General features: G+C 37.4%; 1 protein-coding gene across 18 annotated transcripts in view; it reads left to right on the forward strand.

Moving 5' to 3' along the window:
- The window catches only part of NFIX (nuclear factor I X), a 248,410-nt gene that overhangs the window by 185,611 nt on the left and 41,137 nt on the right, over positions 1-21,662 (forward strand). For all 18 annotated transcript variants that reach the window (XM_087957047.1, XM_026679605.2, XM_026679606.2 and 15 more), the window contains 4 exons: positions 9,088-9,150; positions 9,628-9,702; positions 19,482-19,602; positions 19,789-19,925. In XM_087957047.1, coding sequence (XP_087813173.1) covers positions 9,088-9,150; positions 9,628-9,702; positions 19,482-19,602; positions 19,789-19,925 — 396 coding nt within the window. The remainder of the gene's footprint in view (positions 1-9,087; positions 9,151-9,627; positions 9,703-19,481; positions 19,603-19,788; positions 19,926-21,662) is intronic.

Raw genomic sequence — 21,662 nt, forward strand, 5'->3', positions numbered from 1 at the left:
ATTTGTTCAATGAAATCCAAGTACAAGTCAGTTATATGAAGAAGCTTCAAAAAAAAACAATAAATGTAATGTTAGGTTTCAAATTGCATCCTGAAAAGTATAGTTTCCTAATTATGAGAAGTAATTATTTCATTTTATTCTGTGTTAGTCAAATCCCAACTCAAGTATTGTTTAGTTCTTGGTACCGTTTTAGGATACATTGAAGCAAAATGGAACAAGAAAACAGAATAAAAGTGCAAATTATCAGAATAATCATTGAGACTAAAGAAATGTTTAGTCTGGAGAAGGTTGAAGGGGGAATATAACACCTGAAACAATGTCATATAGAAGAATGTCAGGACCTCATGCTTAAAAGAACATCTTGCAGAAGAAGAAAACAATCTTATGCTTGTTCTTCCCACTCCTCTTCAAGAGAATTTCCTGGTTGTAGTAGTCTAAAGATTCTTTCTCCCATTTAAGTTACTGCCAGATCAGGGTCATGTCATCTGCCCCATTTACATCAATTCCTTCCCTCCTTTATCCAATATAAGCTAGTTGTACACTTTGAAATAATTTCACCATTTGGCTGTTGTGCATTCAGTGCCAGATGTGAATCAAAAAGCAATAACATGGGCAGAGGAAGTTCAGTACCCTAAAAAACAACAACAACTAACTATTAGACATAGTTGCTGAGCCTTCTATTTCAGAAGTAGCTTTGGAAAATGAAATATCTGACTTCAGCCTTGCCTTCTACTTTAGAGTTGTTTTCCCCTTCCTTCCTTCCTTCCTTCCTTCCTTCCTTCCTTCCTTCCTTCCTTCCTTCCTTCCTTCCTTCCTTCCTTCCTTCCTTCCTTCCTTCTTTCCTTTTTTCTTTTCTCTATTTTACTACAAAGGGATACTGATTAGCCAATAGTCATGAATCAAACCAAGCCTGAAATTCAAGGATGTAGTTCTACAATAGCTTGAAGACAGTTTCTAGGCTGATTCTTAGGCATTGACTTCAGTCTCTTTTAGTACCCTCAGTTAACTATTTTTCTTCAGTTTTTGGAAGTGCATCTTGTTGAAAATCAAACATGAAGCACAATACAGTGTATGTGTGTACTTTTCAGGTTTAAACAAAGAGTCCCTAGATAGCAACCTTTGCCTAAAATGGCAACCATGACCACTTTTCTATATCTTTCTGTAATGATATTAAAGAAGGGGCAATTGCCTGTGGACTGGGTGAGATTGCCCCTTTCTCCTTCCCTGCCTATTGCTTGGGCAGAGGAGATTTACCAGGCCTGTGAGGGATAGATAAAGAGCTCAGCAAAGTGTTTCTTCTGCAGGGGCAATGGGCTTGTTTGTTTGTTCAGCTGCTGCCTCCTGATAAGGGTTTATTTTGTTAAATAAAAGCACCTCTGAGGCTAGGAGATCACAGCTTTTGAGGAAAAGTCTCTTAAGCCAGTTTGAGGAAGTCATGGCATGTACATACATATACATGTGCATGCACACAAGTCCATGCAAAAACACCTACCCAATTGCCAGACAAACCAATAAAGGCAAAGGGATTTGTCTTCTTTCATGTCAGATTGGGGGCAAAGCGTAGTGCCGATGGAAGACTTTGAATTATAGAAACCCACAAAGGTTATAGGGACTCTGGGTGTTATGATGATGTTGATAGTGTATTTTGTACCTGAAAAAGAATAGTTTGCCTGGTCATTCCAAGACAGTGATCCTAATACAGTCCCTGTGGGCATTTCGGGACTAAATTTAACTTTATGGAGATTTTGACCAAAGAAGTGGCAAGTGATTTTCAATTCCCTCTCGATGAGAAACCCTGAATTGGAATATAATATTGTTAAGCTTCTTTGTCAAACTATATGTCTCAACTGATATAGCTGGTCTGAGGTATCTATTTCCAACCCATATGGTATATTGGAAGAAGAACAAACAATATATTTTATAACCATTTTTATATATATTTAAAAAAAACTCACTCTCTCCTTCTACTATAGATCAGGGGTGGAATTCTACCAGTTCACACCTATTCGCTAGAACTGGTTGTTAACATTCTAAGCAGTTCGGAGAACCGGTTGTTAGAAGAAATTACTGGCCTAATCCTGTAAGGAAGGCAGGAAGGAAACATTCTGGTGTTGCTTACAGAAACTGCCTCTCCGTTAACCCTTATTACGTTCTTGGCAGGACTAGACTTCCTGTCTCAGGAACATCTCTGGAGTTTTTTCCCCTCCTTTGCTGGTACTTTGCTTGTGTGGAGTGACCATTTAAAGTTACAATGGCACTGAAAAAAGTGACTTATGACCATTTTTCACACTTACGACTGTTGCAGCATGAGAGGCCAGGCAAGGAGATGCGTGCCTCGATGTGAGTGATATTGAGTTGGCCACGCCCAGCCAATAACATGACCACCAAGCCATGTCCACCCAGTCACATGACCACCAAGCCACGCCCACCACCTAAGCCATGCCCACAGAACCGGTTGTTAAAAATTTTGAATCCCACCCCTGCTATAGATGAATCTGTTACTTTCATTTCAGCTTATTTTAACCCCCAGTCTTTATTCTATATAGTATATATTAAACCTGAGCTAGTTACTTTACCCAGAAATGCTACCTCATAGTCACAGTATTACTTTAAAAATACCCAGGGGTATTTTTGAAAAGTCTGCTCCATTCTATTTTTAGATTACTGCCTGAATTTAATATTTCATTTTAAAAGACATAGCTTGCGGATCCCTTTTCTTACAGAATTATAAGGATTGCATACAGAGCCATCCCTAATTTGGAAACTTGTTCCTAGGTTCCAGCAATCTATTTAATTGCCATCAAAGTACTGACAAAAGGGAAACTTTTCTTTTGGTTCTGGACATTTCTTCAATCTTCTAAACATTTTATTTTATTTATATTAAATAGTAAATTCATGTAACATTGCAGTCATTTGAACATACTATTTTGATGTCTTATCTCTTCCTAGTTGTGCTTTTTAGTATTGCATGGCCACTCTTTATTTGAAGTGATATAAAGCCTGTCTCAACAGTAGTTTCTTATCAGCACAGCAATGGCTTGGATAGAGTCTGCTGCTTTCATTCACATTTGATCTAAATAACTGTCAATTAATTTGTAGTCTTCATTTGGATAAATATTCTAGTTAAATATACTTAGGTTTTTTTAATTAAGCTGATTTTCAATAGACAGGCTCTTGACAAAAATGCCATTCAAAGAATCTGCCTTCATTAGGAGGTCTTCATGCTCTCTAAACTTGGTTGTTTTCTTGAAGAGGTTTCTTGCCCAAAGAAGGTAACGTCATCAGTGTTAATCACTTTTGATGATCTAGTTTGTACTGTACTTTATTGTTTATACAAGGCTGCTAGATGTTCTATGACACAGCTGTTAAACTCGTGGCCTGCAGGCTGGATGCATCACGTGCTGGCCACGCCCATGTCCAGTTCAGCAAAGGGGAAAAAAGTCATGATACATCACATGACGCCACTGTGACTATGAGAGTTTGACATCCCTGTTCTATGAGGATTTGAAATTTGGAACCATCAGGATGCATAGGAAGCTCAATTCTATTTGACTTGTACTTTTCTGATGGGCCAAAAAACCTTTTTAGTCCTTTGCTGTGCAGAGTCAACAATGGGTTGCGTGAAGCCCAGATTTTTGGGATGAATACAAAAAATTCCATTTAGCTACGGAGATGTTGATTGGAAGAGTGACAGTCAACCAAGTCAGATGGATAGTTTATTAAAATGAGACTGCTCTCCAAGTCCATAACTGGAACATGGACTAATACCAGGCTTGAGAGGGCTACGATGGCCCTGTTGTGACTGATTTCTCTCCTAAAACACAAACATAGTCAGGAGCAGCTCTGTTTCGGTAATCTCTAGGACCACATTAAACTGACCCTTAATGTGATATGCTGCTGACTGGTTGTTCCCGAGTTTAAATCTGAATACTGTTCATCACCTGAAAAGCCTTGGTATCTGAAAGAGTTCCTTCCTTGTGTCCTTCTCCACATATCCTATGCAAAACTTGTTTTTCCTCACTGTTCCCATTAAGAGCAATGCCTTTAACATCCTGCCTTGAAATGCCTCATAGAGAAATAACTGACTGACCAGCACATTTCTTTGATGTGTGCTTTTAATTTGCTGCTCTTTATTGATATTGCTTTTAGATTATTTGTTAGCATTAATGCAAGCAGTTATGGCGCATGAATCTGACCGAACACAGCAGGGTTCTCTAAATGCACTTTGCCTATTTTTTTTCTATCTGTCTCCTTCAGCTGGCTATCAGCTGTGGTAGCATTTTTAAACTAGAAAGAAAAATAAAAGTGATATATTAATTCTGAAGCAAGCCCCTCATGTATCTCTCATTCACAGTGCTTAAGAATTTATCTTCCATCTATCCCTGGGCTAAGCAAAACCATACTCCTCTGTCCGTGTGTCAGTTGCTTGCTGCCGACATTGTGGGAGCACACTTAGCCGCCAGCACTAAAATGGCTGCCAAGTTTTAAAATGGCTGCCAACAGTTACAAGGCCGGAAGGGAACAGTGTGCCTTAGCCAACTGTAGAAAAGAAGGAAAAAGAGAAGGGGGGGACGTAGGGGAGGAGAGAACTAACTCTGAAATATTTCCTCATGCTTCCCCAGCTGTTGCAGAGCAGGAGACATATTTCCTTTCTTCTTTCTGCTTTTCTTTGATGTTGATAAAGCCAACCTTGTACAGCAGTGTTGATGTAGCTAGCCTGAGTTCTGCAACTAGTGACCTGCACTAAATTAGGACAAGCACCATGAGGCAGGCGGTCCTAAAGCATAGTTGCATAAAGCTGAAACATTTATGAAAGCCAATGATTCGAAATCTTCCTTATGGCATCTTATTTTGGATGTTCTTTTCTTTCTAAGGGATTTGTGGAAATTGATGCTTTTATTAGGGCTACCATACCTGGGCTGCAGAAATCCATAAAACTACTAAATAATAGGAAAGAGTCACAACTTGTTTCTGATTCTTTACTGCCATCTCGTGGTCACCTGGATTTTGACAGTTTCAATATGACACTTCTAATTTTTATCCAGGAGACTCAAAGTTCAATTAGGTGTTGTACACTACAGAATATATTTCACAACTCTGCCAAGGGGCTCTATGAGTCTTACCCTCCATTTGGATATGACCTGTATTTTAACATTGTACTTTCAGAAAAATACATTTTTTTAAATTAAGCAAATGACTTAATCTTCCAATTTGCAGAGGAAATAATTCCATATTGAATTCTAGGAGGAAGTATTTGTTCAGTATAAACTGTCTATATTCTTTAGCATAGAATTCCTTTAGGATATTATGTAGAAGAAAGGATTTTGGCATGTTCAAAACAGTGCCATCTGCCAAAATTGTTTTTCTCCAAGTAGATATGATAGGAAGTTGGAATCCCTAGCAAGAATAACAAAAATTAGGGAAACAAATCCATACCTCCTGATTTTGAATTCATTTTTCTAAGATAACCTTAGTTTTCATGCATTAAAATCCTTTTTAGACATAAAATATTATAAAATAATGCATATTTAGTAATATATATTGAAGGAGTTTGAATATACTGCCTGTTTCTGAAGTTCAGTCCCTCATCCTGGTACATTGCATAAGCATCTTCAAATTATTTTCCTACTTACAAATATAGGTAAGCATAGTTGAACCCCAAAAAGGACATGTATACAAATACACCAGGCAAATCAGTATCTCTGTTTAAAACCGTTGACAAAGGCCATAATATATTATAATAACTAATGGATACCATTAGTGGTATCTCTCATTCATCTGCAAATTCATTTTTGAAATTTTAAAAATGATACATTTTACTAATAAGTTTTATTATAGTTTCACTTTTCTCTGTAAATATTTTATTTGATCTCATCTAAATATCCCAATATCAAAGTTTAGATGATCTCATGAATTCTAGAGTTATGGGCTAAAAAGTTCTGACTCCCTACTTTCCCCATATCATGCAGAACACTATGACCCTCTGTTACATCCCTCACCTACATAACTACATATTGATATCATTTTTATTATTTGGGAATAAGAAGACCTAAATCTTAAAACTTTTCCTCATAAGGTACAGGTAGTCCTCAACTTATGATAACAATTTTGCAACCATTTATACTGTAGATGCAAACAAATCACTGTGGTCATTAACCTAATCACATCCTTATTAAGCAAATAACATGGTCATTAAGTGAATTCAGCCTTTTTAATGAATGTTTTTTTTTGCCAGAAACTGGCAAAAATAGCTGTCAATCATGATTATGTGACCACAGGATGTTGCAACTAATCAAATGCAAGTTGGTTACCAAGCAACCAAACTGATCATATGACCATGGTTGATACGATGGTCTTAATTGCAAGTACAGGTTATAAAGCACTATTTCAAGGCCATCATAACTTTGAATCATCATTAAAGACATGGAAGTAAGTTGAGGAGTAGTTGCTCCATCCACAAGATAGTTGTTTGAACAAAAATGTATTGTTCCTTATGGTTTATAATTAAATAAAGCAAAATGTCATATCTACTAAGCTTTTCTGTTATTTTCAATTGAAATAAACATCAATAATTACTGTATATCTATGTCCTGTATGTGTATGGGAGAGGATTCTTTCTTGATTCCTGTATTGTAATCCCATAAGGCTAAAATATAAAATAAAGAATTGCCTACTACATCTCTGTATTTTACAACAGCATGTCAATAATCGGTGTTTAATAATGGTAATCAAATATTTCCCAAATTATTTATTTGGGAAATACTCAGGGAAATTTTGGAAAAGATAATCAAGCAGAAGATTATGAGGGTCTAGAAATGAGCAAAGTGATTACCAGATGCCACCATAGGTTTTCTAAAAACAGATCATGCCAGACAAACCTTACTGCCTTCTTTAGTGGATCAGGGAAACACTGTGATTATAAAATTTCAGTAAGGCACTTGATAAAGTAGACCACAATCTTCTTCTTGGTAAGATAAAACAATGTGGGAGAGACAGTATCAGCACCGTATGGATTCTTAGTTGGCTGACCAACTACACTCAGTGTGTGGTCCTCCATGGAACTACATCCACATGGAGGAAAGCATGCAATGGGGTACTAAAGGTTCTGTAGTATGTCCAATGGTCTTCAACATCTTCATAAATGATCTAGATGAGGGGATAGAAGGACAGCTCATCAAATTTGCAGATTACACTAAGTTGGGGAAAAGTGCTAACACTTAAGAGGATAGACTCAAGATTCAGAAGGATCTTCACAGACTTAAATATTGGGTTCTAGCTAACAAGATGCAGTTCGCTGGTGAGAAAAGGGCCTGCACTGAAGCAGGAAAAGTCAAAGGTATAGTTATAGAATAGGTGGTACCTGGCTCAACAGTAGTAATTGTGAGAAAGATCTAGGTGTCCTAGTGGACCATCACTTAAGTATGAGTCAACAGTGTGCTGCTGTTTCCAAAAAAGCCAGTACAATCCTAGGCTGCATCAGGAGAGGGATAGTATCAAGATCACAAGAAATGATAGTACCATTTTATCTTGCACAAGTAAGATGAATCTGGAATACTCTATCCAATTCTGATCACAATTACACTCAAAAAACGATGCATACACTAAAAAGAACATAGAGAAGAGCAACAACATGATTAGGGATCTTCAGGATAAATCATACAAGGAACGGTTAAGGGAACAGTTAAGGGAACTATGTCTAGCCTAAGGAAAAGATGAATTAGAGGTGACATGATAGCTGTCTTCTGGTACATGAGGGACTGCCACAGAAAGGTGAGGGTTGACTTATTCTCCAAAGTTCCTGAGGGTAGGACAAGAAGTAGTGGGTGGAACCTCATTGAAGAGATATCCAACCTGGAACTAAGGAGAAGCTTTTTGACAATGAGACCAATTGACCAATGGAACAGCTGAAGTTGTGGCTGCATCATTGTTGGAAGTTTTCTAGAAAGGATTGGATAATCATTTGTCCTGGATGATATAAAGTCTCCTGCCATGGACAGGGAATTGGACTAGAAGATCTCCAAGGTCCCTTCTAGCCCTATGATCCTAAAATTCTAAGTGAAGTGAAGGAAAACTTTTTTTAAAAAAATATTTATTTATTTATTTATTTTGTCAAGCGATTATAAGATAACAGGTATAAGTATAAACATAGTTATGAATACATGAAATGGATACATGTAAGAAAAATAAAACAAAAAAAATTAAAAGAAATAAAAGAAACAAAAGGACAGGGACATAGGATGCGCTTATGCACGCCCCCTACAGACCTCTTAGGAAAGGGGTGAGGTCAAGTAGTAGACAGTCTAAGGTTAAAGTTTTTGGGGTTAGGGGAAGAAACCACAGAATCAGGTAGAGTATTCCAGACATTGACCACTCTGTTGTGGAAGTCGTATTTCCTGCAATCAAGTTTGGTGTGGTTTACCTTGAGTTTGTATCTGTTGTGTGCTCTTGTATTGTTATGGTTGAAGCTGAAGTATTCATTGACAGGTAGGACATTGTAATGTATGATTTTATATACTATACTTAGATCAGACTGAAGACGGTGTAGTTCTAGGTTTTCTAGTTCTAGAATTTCAAGTCTGGTGGCATAAGGTATTCTGCAACAAGTAGAGAAGAGCTTTCTCAACTGTATTAATATCAGATATGTAATGCGGGTTCCAGACTGATGAGCTGTATTCAAGTATTGGTCTAGCAAATGTTTTGTCTAGTTAGTAGTGTGATATTACCAGAGAAAAAGCTATGTAGGATTAGGTTAAGAATTCTTAATGCCTTTTTGGCTATGTAGTTACAGTGGGCTCTAGCACTTAGATCATTAGAGATGAGTACTCCAAGGTCCTTGACAGAGTTTGGATCATCAACAAGGTCTTGACTATTCAGCTTGTATTTTATTTTCTGATTTTTTTTGCCAATATGTAAGACATATTATATGTAAAACCAAAATAGTTTATAAATTTTAGAGCAGTTATTTTTATTCATTCAGTATGAAAAGTAGCAAGTAGGTGATGGGCCCAACATTGTCAATCACATGCCTCTGATTCTTAGTTTCAGCAATATATTGATGACAGGTTGTTTTTTCCTTGTGTGTTTTAGAATCCGGACAATCAGACAATTCAAACCAGCAAGGAGATGCGGACATTAAACCACTGCCCAATGGTGAGTAAATCACTGCTGTTGAACGTGGAATCACTGTATTCCATGCTCAACATTCTTATATTCCATTTTGAATTTCATTGAAGCCCTTTTCCCCCATTTCCTTCCAATATCTGTTTCTGTGCCCAGGTAAGGATGAGTAAAGAACAATCAGGAATCACAGATCTTTGTAGATTGATATGGAATTCTTGAGAAATAATTGTAGGGGAAAGCAAGGTAGGATTTGTAATCTTAGAGCGGGAATAAATATGCAGATTTGAAATAATGAATTAGACTTGAATTAAAACTGAAAGAGGAGGAGGAATGAGATTCAAAGTTGAGGTTAAGATACAACTCACAAGAGACAAAAAGATTGCAAATTAGAATTTCTTTTTATCCAGCCACAGTAGAGCAAGCCATCCCAGTTTCCAGTTGCTATAGCCACTCATATTCTACTCTATCCTCATGACCCAGTTTTTTTCTGCCTTTTTCTCTTTGCAGGGCATTTGACTTTCCAGGACTGTTTTGTGACATCAGGCGTTTGGAATGTTACAGAGCTGGTGAGAGTGTCACAGAGTAAGTTAAAGCAACTGAAACTGCAGGATTGGTGTGATTTTAAGGTGATGAGACACAGAGATGCACATGTCTTATCCAGGGCATCTTCTTGGGTTGTAAAATTGCTCAGAACAAGATAGTGAGAACTGTGTAAAAGGTAAAGGTAAAGGTTCCATCACACATGCATGCTAGTCATTTCCAGCTCTAGGGGTCGTGCTCATCTCCTTTTCTAAGCCAAAGAGCTAGCGCTGTCCGAAGAAGTTTCTATGGTCATGTGGCTAGCATGTCTAAACGCCGAAGGCATGCGGAATGCTGTTACCTTCCCACCAAATGGTCCCTATTTTTCTACTTGCATTTTTTGCATGCTTTCAAACTGCTAGATTGGCAGAAGCTTGGACAAGTAACAGGAGCTCATTCCGTTATGCGGTGCTAGGGATTCGAACCGCTGACTTTCTGATCGACAAGCTCAAAATTTAGCCACTGAGACATTATGTCCCTCCGAGAGCTGTGTACTGGCTCTCAAATACTTCAAATGAAATAGGTGTGTGTCTATTTAGATAGATGTCTTCCAAATACATACCCCTTGCAAGGAATTCTGAATTCATTAGCATTTCTCTTAGAATTATCACTGGTCTCTCCCTCCCATCACTTAGTACATTAATAAATAGTACATTTTGAACAAAGAAGGAACTTCCTGACTTGTCAATGAGTTAGTGTGAACATGGAGGCTCTTTTCAGATTACTTTTGGACAAAACTTTTACTGGGTAGGAGGGACATCAAGACTGTCATTTTCCTGCATGTTTCCATTCTTTTTTCTGTTACAGAGCAAAGGATGGAATAGTTGCACAGTGAATGTTTATTGAAAGAGAGATACTTGGAAAATTTGCAAAGTGTTCTCTTCCATCAAACAATCTCTTTTTCTCTGTGATCTAACATGAATATTACAATTACTTTCTGACAGAAAGGTACAAGATATTCATATATGTAGAATCAGTAGAAGTGAATGCTGCAGTACAAATGGCAACTGCATGCTGAGCTGCTCACTGAGAGCAATGAACTGAATCAGGCCCACTTTTAAGCATATATTACAGGGGTGTCAAACTGGCGGCCCGCAGGCTGGACGCATCATGCCCAGGCCATGCTCATCCCAGCTCTGTGAATGGGAAAAACCTCACAAAACCTCACATGATGGCAATGTGATGCCGCGAGTTTGACACCCATGATATATTAGCAATCAATTTGTTTGTAGACTACCTTTCTCAGCAAAGAATGCTGAGTGATATAAGCTTAACTAACCTCAAATAAACAGAACGCTAAGCTTTGTATCCAGAGAAAGAGTTAAGGAAATTGTATCTTTGCTGTACTGTACCTAATTCTGCAATTGATCCATCTAAAATATAGTTTGATGGGTCTAACTCTAACTGACTTAAAGAAGTATTCAGTCTCCAAACCAGTACTTGCTGACTATATTTTAAATATCTCCAAAATGATATATAATTTTTTTGAAGATATCTCTAAGTATTTGGAAGTCATTCTCTGTTTTACTTTCTAACACTTTTTAAATTTGTTTATATGTGTGTTTTCTCTTGAGTTTATATATAACAGAAAGTAAAATCCAGCCTTCTGTGCAAGGAGTCTCTTTTCCTATTGCTTCTGATGGAGGGTTTCTGGAGATTATGTGGGCCACAGGGTGGGATTCTACTGGTTCGGACCGGTTCTATAGAGCCAGTTGTTATGATTCTGCGCAGTTCGGAGAACTGGCAAGTTGTTCCCCTGGCTGGCCCCGCCCCTCTCCACCTGCCCAGTCAGTCCTTATTGTGCATGCACAACATTGTGCAACTGCCCAACATTGCTGACTGCATTCTTCCCTACCCAGTCACTCCTTAAGGTATTTCTTTTTTCCCCCCTCCCGGCGGTCAGCTGTTCCTATGATCAGCTATGCCAGGATTCCCCTTGCTGCTTCGCCCAGGAGGCTACCCTGAGGCCCAGGAGGCCCCAAAATGGAGCATGGGGGGTGTGTGCTGCGTGCCCCCTCCAGGTTCTGTTTTTTTTCTTCCTGAGCCCCAGGAAAACCTTCTGGGAGCAAAAACGCCCCCCCTCAGGAGGCTTTCCTGAGGCCCAGAAGGCCCAAAAAATGGGGGGCTGCCAAAAAAAGAAGCCACGCCCACTTAGTCACATGACTACACCCACCTAGCCACTCTCACAGAACCGGTTGTTACAAAATTGGAATCCTACTCCTGCCACAGGGGATAGGTTAATGATGTAGAGTGGAGGACATATCTTTTATATAAACACGGTCCAAACTTTGTATTTTCCTGTTTCTTGTTTGTTTGTTTGTTTGGTGTGGTGGAAAAACTATTGGGGAGTTAAGCTTATATTATGGCTTGCAGCGTAGCTTCTTGCTTTTCACAACCTCAAACTGATGTAAAACATTATGATATTAATTTTTAGTATGGTCAGAGATTCATGTCTGCCATTGCCAAATACTATTCCTCTCTATTACCATATATTTTCTGTGCAATAATATATTTTGGTGCAGAATCCTATTAGAAAAACTCTGATCTCTTTAAGTTGGAAAGCCCCACTATTTCCATGCAAAGAAGAAATTTGTTTTAAAATCACCTGAAATCTTCTCAGTGCTCTGTTTTTCTTTCTTCTCAGACCGAGTGATAGGCCACTTAGGGAAAAAATTCATGATATCTCCAATCTCTTCTTCTACAGAAGTTCTGTTAGGATATCATGGATGCTGCCTAAGTCAGGGTCCACATTTCAGTTTGAAGAAGAAATTTCTAATGTTGCCAATGTTAAGACATCTGAACATTCATGATCATAATGTGGTCTCAAAGATATGAGCACATAAAGTAATCATAGTCAGTTATTTAATTTATTGTGATATTTCCACCACAATTAAGATTCATTTTCTGTGGAGGCATCAAACCGCTTTTGGCCATCTCTATTGATGGGTAAAGTTCACAAGGAAGGCATAGCACAACAATTGGCAAAAATCCGCAGTAGTTGTGCCCAGTCCCAATCACTAGGAAGTCCTTCTTCCCTTGAATTTTATCTTCCTGTTTTTGAGAACAAAACTGAAATGTGTAAATGGCATGTAGATAGCTCTCCCATTATATTTTAGCAGAAATGTCTTTACCCAATTAGCTGTGTCCATTCCTTAAGAATGTAGATTTGTCTAGTAATAAAATGGTTTAGTTTCATCACATCTGTATTATTGCCATATGCTCTACTTTAGAAAAGTATTCAGAAACAATAATTAATCCAGAATACTGTAGCTTCTGGAACTGCACCTATGGGGCAGGTGACTTCCCAACTGAAACAGTTGTACTGTCTAAAATCCTGAAAGATTTGAGGCCTGGATATCTGAAGACCTGCCATATGATGTTAAATGTAAATCATATAAATTACTAGAAGAAAAAATAAAGGGTCTAGAAGCAACTCTAGCCACTAATGAACAAAGTGAGAATTCTCAATCTAAACAAGAATACAAAAATTAAACACAATAGGAAGCAAACAATTTCTTAAAAAATGACCCCATATATGAACAAAAAGAAGAAAACCAATACACCCAAATTGGACACAATTGGGTTCAATTGTGTTCCCTAAACAGCTTCCAGAAATGACCAATATATGAAGCTAAAAAACAAGACCAATATGTCACTTTTAGAAGTAAACAGCAATCAAGAGTAAAGCTCCTACTCAGTGGTGGGATTCAGCCAGTTCACACCAGTTCGGGAGAACCGGTTGTTAACTTTCTGAGCAGTTTGGTGAACTGGTTGTTGGAAGAAATCATTAGGGCAGAGAACCAGTTGCTAAATGTTTTGAATCCCACCACTGATCCTACTATCTACCCTAGCCCACTCCAGTGAAGCCCCTCTGGAACTAAACAATTGCTTTCATTGCCTCCCTCTGGAAGAAAAAAAAACACATGTATAAAAGAGCAGTCATCAATAGTTTCTAAAAATGACATACAACCTAGCATCCCTATGACAGGAAGGATAGTGTCCAAGACTTCCTTAGGAAAAAGAAAGGTGAACATTGGTGATAGGAGATTTGATTCTTTGGGAATAGAAACTATACTCTACAGAGCGAATAGGGAGTCTAGGAAGTCTTTTGCTCTCCCTGGAGCAAAAATCAAAGATGTAACTGAGAACCTTACTAAAATAATCAACCTACGAATTACTACCCCTTCTGACATGAGGACCAATGACACAACAATGAATCTAAAAACAATACAACAGATTACAAACAGCTAGGAAGAAAGCTAATTAGGAGCTCAAGTGGTGTTTTCATCTATACTTCTAACAAAAGGCCAACATCCAATAAGGGAGCAAAGGATTTTAAAAATGAACCATTGACTTAAAAACTGGTGTTGTCAAGAGAACTTCAGTTTCCTTCACCATGGTCTACATTACCTACATGAAGGGCTACTGGCAAGGGATTGAGGGAACCTCACAAGAACTGGAAAGTCTGTATTCAGAAAGGGCTTATTAGAAGGGCTTTAAACTAAAATTGAGGGGAGACGGGAGCAATCTTCAAGACCTTTAGAACCTAGTTACAAGCAGAAACCACTGGATAACCAATTATATCAAGAAGTAGAGAGTTTGTCTCCCAGAAAGAAGAAAGAAGAGGAACCAATTATATCAAGAAGTAGAGAGTTTGTCTCCCAGAAAGAAGAAAGAAGAGGAACCAATTATATCAAGAAGTAGAGAGTAAAGAGAAAGAAGAGGAAAAAGAGGAAAAACACAATGAAGTAGAGAGTGATGAAAGGATGGAAAACCCTGATACAAAATAGGAGATATAAGAAATATACCTAAGACCCATAAAGGACTCAAATGCCTATACACAAATGTTCAGTGTTTAGGGAACAAATAGGGTGAAGCTGGAATGCTAGTGCCTGAAGATAAATATGATATAGTTGTCATTATTGAAACATATGAAACTCATGACTGAAATGTACTGATAGGATACAAACTATTCAAAAGAAACAAACCTTAGAAAAGAGGAAGTGGAGTTGCATTAAAAGATCACTATATCTCTACAGAAATCCAAGGATGAAAACTTCCTAGAATCCATATAGGTCAATATAAAAGGAAAAAAGAATGACATTGCTCTAGGCACATACTATAGGCCATCCAACAAAGCAGAAGAAATAGATGAATCTTTTGCTAAACAATTAACAAATGCATTTAGGAAATATACCATAGTAGTAATGGGAGATTTTAACTACCCTGATACCAACTGGGAGACAAACTCTGCAGCAAGTGGGAGATCAAACATAATCCTAAGCAACCTAGCAGACAACTTTGTCATCCAAAAGGTAGAGGAGGAAACTAGAGGAAAAGCTATACTGGACCTAATTCTTACTAATAGAGAAGAAGTCATAAGAGGGAGTTAAAGATGCCAGAACTTTGGGCAAGAGTGATCACATCATATTGGAATTCAATATAATGCAAACATAATCAGTAGAACTTAAACTTTAAAAGAATTGATTTTAACAAACAAAAGATGTTGAGACTCTAGAAAAAGTACAGAGAAGAGCAACTAGGATGATTAGGGGACTGGAGGCTAAAACATACAACAAACGGTTGCAGGAACTGGGCTTGGCTCGTCTAGTAAAGAGAAGGACCAGGGGAGACATGATAGCGGTCTTCCAATATTTGAGGGGCTGCCACAGGGAGGAAGGGGTCAAGCTATTTTCTAAAGCTCCTGTAGGCCAGACAAGGAATAATGGATGGAAACTGAACAAGGAGAGATTTAACCTGGAAATAAGGAGAAACTTTCTGACAGTGAGAACAATCAACCAATGGAACAGCTTGCCCTCGGAAGTTGTGGGAGCGCCATCAGTTGAGACTTTCAAGAAGAGATTGGACTGCCATTTGTCAGAAATGGTGTAAGGTCTCCTGCTTGGGTGGGGGGTTGGACTAGATGATCTACAAGGTATCTTCCAACTCTGATTATCTGTATTATCTGTAAACTGAGAGAGAGCCTAAGAAAAATTCCATGAATGAAAATCCTAAAGGGAAAAACAACTCAAGAAGTGTGGGAAACTGAAAAATATGACCACAAAAGCCCAGTCCAGCACAATACCGCTGAAAAAGAAAAACCAAGAAAAAAATAACCTGGTTGCACAAAGATCTCTCTGAAAAACTGAAAGACAAAAAGGACAAGTACAAAAAAAAATGAAAAGAGGGACACATAATCAAGGCAGAGAATCAGCAGATAGCCCGAATGCAAAAATGAAGTCAGGAAAGCAAAGGCTCAGAATGAACAAAGACTTGCAACAAAAGTCAAAGATAATAGAGTTTCTTTCAACATATAAATAACAAGAAAAAAGTCAAGGAAACAATAGGTCCACTTAAGAGAGAAGATGACAAGGAAGTAACAGACAGCAGAGATAAAGCAGAACTGTTTAACTCATCCTTTGCATCAGTTTTCACACAAAAAGATACTATAGCCCAACCTACCAAAAACATAACTGTAAAAGAAAAGAGTAGAAATAAAAATTAAAATAAACAATAAAATGGTTAGAGAACACCTATCTGATATTGACAAATGTAAATCATCGGGACCAGAGGGTTTACATGCCTGAGTTCTGAAGGAACTGACAGATATTATCTCAGAACCATTGTACAATATTTTTCAAAAATCCTGGAACACCAAGGAATTACCTGAGGATTGAAAAAGAGCTAATGTGGTTCCCATCTTCAAAAAAGGGGGGGAAAACAGACCCAGGAAACTACAGATCAACCAGCTTAACATCAAGGAATATTTAGTGAGCATAAAAACATTACAAAAAACTATAAATTTCCAAGAGAGAGAAAGAAAAAGGTGATTAGAAAGTTAACAGATGATGGAACTCCAAAGAGACCAAGAGATGATGGATAGCGATAAAATGCATTAGTAAAATGGAAACGTAGAAAATATAAATAGGGAAAATAGTAGCATATATATTAAGCATATTAACATAAATAGAATGTACTATTTTTAAAACTAAGTTAACGGTAGAAGGTAAAAGTTTAAGATTAGGGAATTTAATTGTATTATTAATATTAGTGTGTTAAAATATATTGTGAATTTCAAACTTTTAAAGATTAGGAGAATTGGAGATGTAATCCTGGGATTGTTTGAATACTGTTAATATTTGGATTGATTAGTAGTGTTGGATATTTGGGATATTGAAAGCATGGTAGAAAAACGAGTAATTTTTAAAATATTAAGTATAAGACAGGGGATAATAAATAATGGTGAAAAGAAATGTTATGTATGCTTAAATGAACCAATGGGAAAAATAAGAAAGAATAGAAATAGAAATAAGAGGTGAACAACAATATACATATTTTAATATAAGAGATATATGTAATAGCAAGAGGGAGGTCTAGAAATTGAATGGCAGTGGTATTAGATATGCTTAAACAACATGAAGCAATGAAAATAAATGTAATAAGTATGAGTAACAACATTATGTTTATCTGTATTAAACATATGGTACCCAGGTATCACACTGTCCATGCATTGATATTTATAAGCAATATAAAATAAAAAATGATATTAAAAAAATCTGTGAACATCTAGAAACAAATAAAGTTATAACTAAAAGCCAGCATGGGTTTGTTAAAAAAAGACCATGCCAAACTAATCTTATTTCATTCTTTGACAAAGTGACTAAATTAGTAGATCAGCAGAATGCTGTGGACATAGTATACATAGATTTCAGCAAGGAATTCAACAAAGTAGATCACAAACTACTTTTTGGTAAGCTAGAAAAATGTGGGATAGACAATATCACCACCAGATGGATTTGTAACTGGCTGAGAAACTACTCAACGAGTCATCCTTGATGGTACTACATCCATATGGAGGGAAGTAAACAGTGGGGTACCACAAGGTTCCATCTTAGGCCCAGTACTCTTCAATATCTTCATAAGTGACTTAGATGAGGGAATAGAAGGAGAACTCATTAGATTTACAGATGACACTAAGCTGGCAGGAATAGCCAACACCCCAGAAGACAAGCTCAGGATCCAAAAAGATCTTGACAGTCTTGAACAATGGGCCATATCCAACAAAATGAAATTTAATGTGGAGAAAAACAAGGTTTTGCACTTAGGGAGGAAAAGCCAAAGGTACAAATACAGATTAGGTGAAACCTGACAAAAAAACAGTAGCTGTGAGAGGAACCTTTGAGTCCTAGTGAGTGATCACTTAAATATGAGCCAGCAGTATGTGGCAGCAGCCAAAAAGGCTAATATAATCCTTGGTTGCATAAACAGGCATAGAATCAAAATCACATGAAATATTACTACCAGTTTATAAAGCCTTAGTAAGGCCACACCTGGAATACTGGGTCACCACATTACAGAAAAAAATGTTGAGACTTTGGAACAAGTTCAGAGAAGAGCAACTGAGATGATTAAAGGCCTGGAGACAAAAACATGTGAATGGTTGCAAGTTTTGGGTTTGGCTAGTCTAGAGAAAAGAAGGACTAGAGAGACATGATAGCACTATTCCAGTATTTGAGAGGTGCCACAAAGAGGAGGGGGTCAAATTTCCAAAGCACCAGAGGGCCAGAAGAAGAAACGATGGAAACTAATCAGACAGAGAAGCAACCTGGAACTGAGGAGAAACTTCCTAACAGTGAGAACAATTAATCAGTGGAACAGCTTCCCTCCCGACGTTGTGGGTGCTTCATCACTGGAGGTTTTTAAGAAGAGACTGGACAGTCACTTGTCTGAAGTGGTATAGGGTCTCCTGCTTGAGCAGGGGGGTGGACTAGAAGACCTCAAAGGACTCTTCCAGCTCTATTCTGATTGTATTGTATAAACTCAAGAATCTGAAAGCCATCTGATCAGGACTAGAAAAAGAGCCCTTTTAGAGGTTATGCCTGGACTTTGAAATTCAAGAGACATACATCGTTCTTCACTAATAGTCTTCTAGATCTTTAATGTAGAGTATGAGTTTATTGAGAGTATATCAATAAGTTTTAATGATTTAAATATTTTAAATATTTAGTCTAATATCATGCTTCTCTATTGTTTACTATTTTATATTTCTAACTTTTTGGTGAGCAATTTGGAGCTCTATAGAGATGAAAGAGGGTAAAAATCTAAAATAAGTAATAAAGGCATTGATTTATTTGATGCATTCTTCACACTTCCTAATTTAACTTTTGTGATATCTTACTTACAGAAGAATGCTCTTTTACTGTCAACTTCTAGAATTATGCAGACTTTTTATGTGCCATGTATTCAAACTTCCATTGCAATCAAATGTTGACATTGAAGGATAACAAAACAAAATCTTTCCTCGTTATTTATTTATTTATTTATTTATTTGATTTGCCAATTGTTTACAAGATAAGTATAAGTGTATACATAGTTGTGAATACATGAAATGGGTACATATAAGAAAAATAAAAGAAGAATAAGAGAAACAATAGGACAGGGACGGTAGGCACGTTGGTGCGCTTATGCACGCCCCCTACAGACCTCTTAGGAAAGGGGTGAGGTCAATAGTAGACAGTCTAAGGTTAAAGTTCCCTCCCTCCCTCCCCCCTTCCATTGAAATTATTCTGTAAATTGGATGATTTTGCCTGAATCTGCATGCATATGGTACAAATGCGTTTGTAACCAGTACTCTCTGTGATTGGTCATGTTTACAACTCCTTTTTTTTTGGGGGGGGGTATTATTTCAATTCAAGAAACTCAACAGGAAATCAGTTTGAGTGTTTGTTTTTCTCGTGCTGCCTATCTTCCAGTCTGTTGAGTTATTGCCTCTTACCTCTTAGCTCCTGTTGCCACAGCGTCTGGTCCAAACTTTTCTCTGGCTGATCTGGAGAGTCCCAGTTACTACAACATCAATCAAGTGGCTCTTGGTAGACGGTCAATAACATCTCCACCCTCTAGCAGGTAGGTCTCCTACAACCTTTGTGAAGTGGAGAAATATTTGAATTCATTGAAAGACTCTTAAAACCAAATGGCATTTCTTGTAGTAATTAGTCCCAATTGTGAGGGTGGTGGTAGTAAGTACTTAACCCTGTATTTCATTACATTGTTGCTTATGTTTTGTTCCTCTGTGTTATATTTCCACTGCAGTTCCACCAAACGGCCTAAGTCACTAGATGACAGTGAAATGGAGAGTCCAGTAGATGATGTGTTTTACCCTGGGACAGGACGGTCCCCAGCAGCTGGAAGCAGCCAGTCCAGTGGTTGGCCCAATGATGTGGATGCGGGTAAGAGGCAACAGTCTTTCCTCATCAGTTAACATAATTGAGATGGAAAACAGTAGCAAAAGGACTAGTCTGATCTTTGCCCTTCCTTTACCATCTCCATTAGGCCTGCACAGATTTCATCCACAATTACATCTGTTCTTCCAATACAGTGACCATATTTTCTAGTTAATGCTTTGTTAATGAAGAAGGTATAGGACAAGTGACAATTATGTTTGTTTCAGGTGAACTCTGTTTGGATTCTACAGACTGGAAGGAGCTGTTTAGGAAAATGGTTCAAACAAGTTGGTATACGGTTGCTTACAACAAATTTGAAGCATAGCCCTTTAACAGACACATACCCAAACACAGGTGGAATCTCACATTTAAAATATGGTTACAGAATGAAGTTAAACCTACACAGAGCACATGGGGTGGATAACTCATCTTTTGAATACTAGCAAAAAACACTACAATAATATATAAAGATTCCCAGCATGAAACCCAGTGAAATAAGATGTTCTGAAATACTACATAAGCATAATGGAACCAATAGTAAATTGTACACATCGAATGAAATTCATGTAGACTTCAAAAGACTGTGATACAAACATGCTATGGTCTGTGTAGTTTTGCAGACTGACACATCTAGATAGCTACCTCAAAGATGCTAGTTTGTGAGTATGAATGAGAGCATATTGGCATGCATATGTTGAATATGTGCATGGCATAATCTTCATGAATAAAGAGAAAAAGGATTAATGTCCAGGGTAAAGAAATTTGTGTGCAGGATAATGGGAATGAAGTAACTGCTACCTAGTTTGAAGGTTTGAGCAATGGACTCCAATGTAAGGCAATGCAGCTGTCCATAGTGGGATTTCTTATAGTGCTGGAAATCAACTGTCCTTACAAGAATGGATTCTGGCTGTATTGGAATTAGTGGAATAAATAGGAACGAGGAATGGGATGCTGGTGGCTAGAATGAATTGACTATCTATGGTCCAAATATTCCTGGTTTATCTGAAACCTCTCTGGTGATTCTGATTAAAGAGCTGCTGAAGTAAGTTTGACCACATATGAGATATAGGAAAGCTGAGCTCTGCTCTGTTCTCCAAATAAGGTATACAGTATATTTTAATTATTGCATAAAATTTTTGCTGTAAATTTAAATAGTAATTTGCTCTTATTGTTTGGGTATTCATCTGTTTGCTTAGCAGGGTATTTTCCTTCATTCCAGAAGAAATTATCCTGTTTTCTTTAACCAATGTGAATGAAGAAAAATATTTTAAAAATTCAATCTTCTTCACAGAAACTAAATTTGCTTTATTGGAAATACTATCAGCCCAGAGAGTAGCTGTGGTGAGGTGTATGTGTATACAGTTACAGCTTCCATCATTTAAAGTAATCTCCAATTCAACTGTGTTTTCCAAATACTGTCTTGTCTTATGGGGATTAGATATGATCAGCCAGTAGCCCATTAGGTGTGGGAATTAATATAAGTCTTGGATGACATAGAAGATGAAAAGAAGATTCTTAATATTGTATTGTCCTTTTCATTACATTTTCATTATTTTTATATGCTAACATGGAAACTCTAGCTATTCTTCTGAACCTCTTCCCACATTAATATCTTTATCCCACAATATACCGGTAGATAGTTTATGTGTACACATAAATTTGTAAGTCAGATGCCATAGGAAAAAAGGAGCATCCCCTGTGTACATATTTATGGAAATACAGCGTTACTAAAGTATATGAAAA

This window comes from Notechis scutatus, chromosome 2 (genome assembly GCF_049901735.1).
Source record: "Notechis scutatus isolate UNSWTSFEM ecotype Mainland chromosome 2, rNotScu1.2, whole genome shotgun sequence".
In the NCBI taxonomy this organism is placed as follows: domain Eukaryota; kingdom Metazoa; phylum Chordata; class Lepidosauria; order Squamata; family Elapidae; genus Notechis; species Notechis scutatus.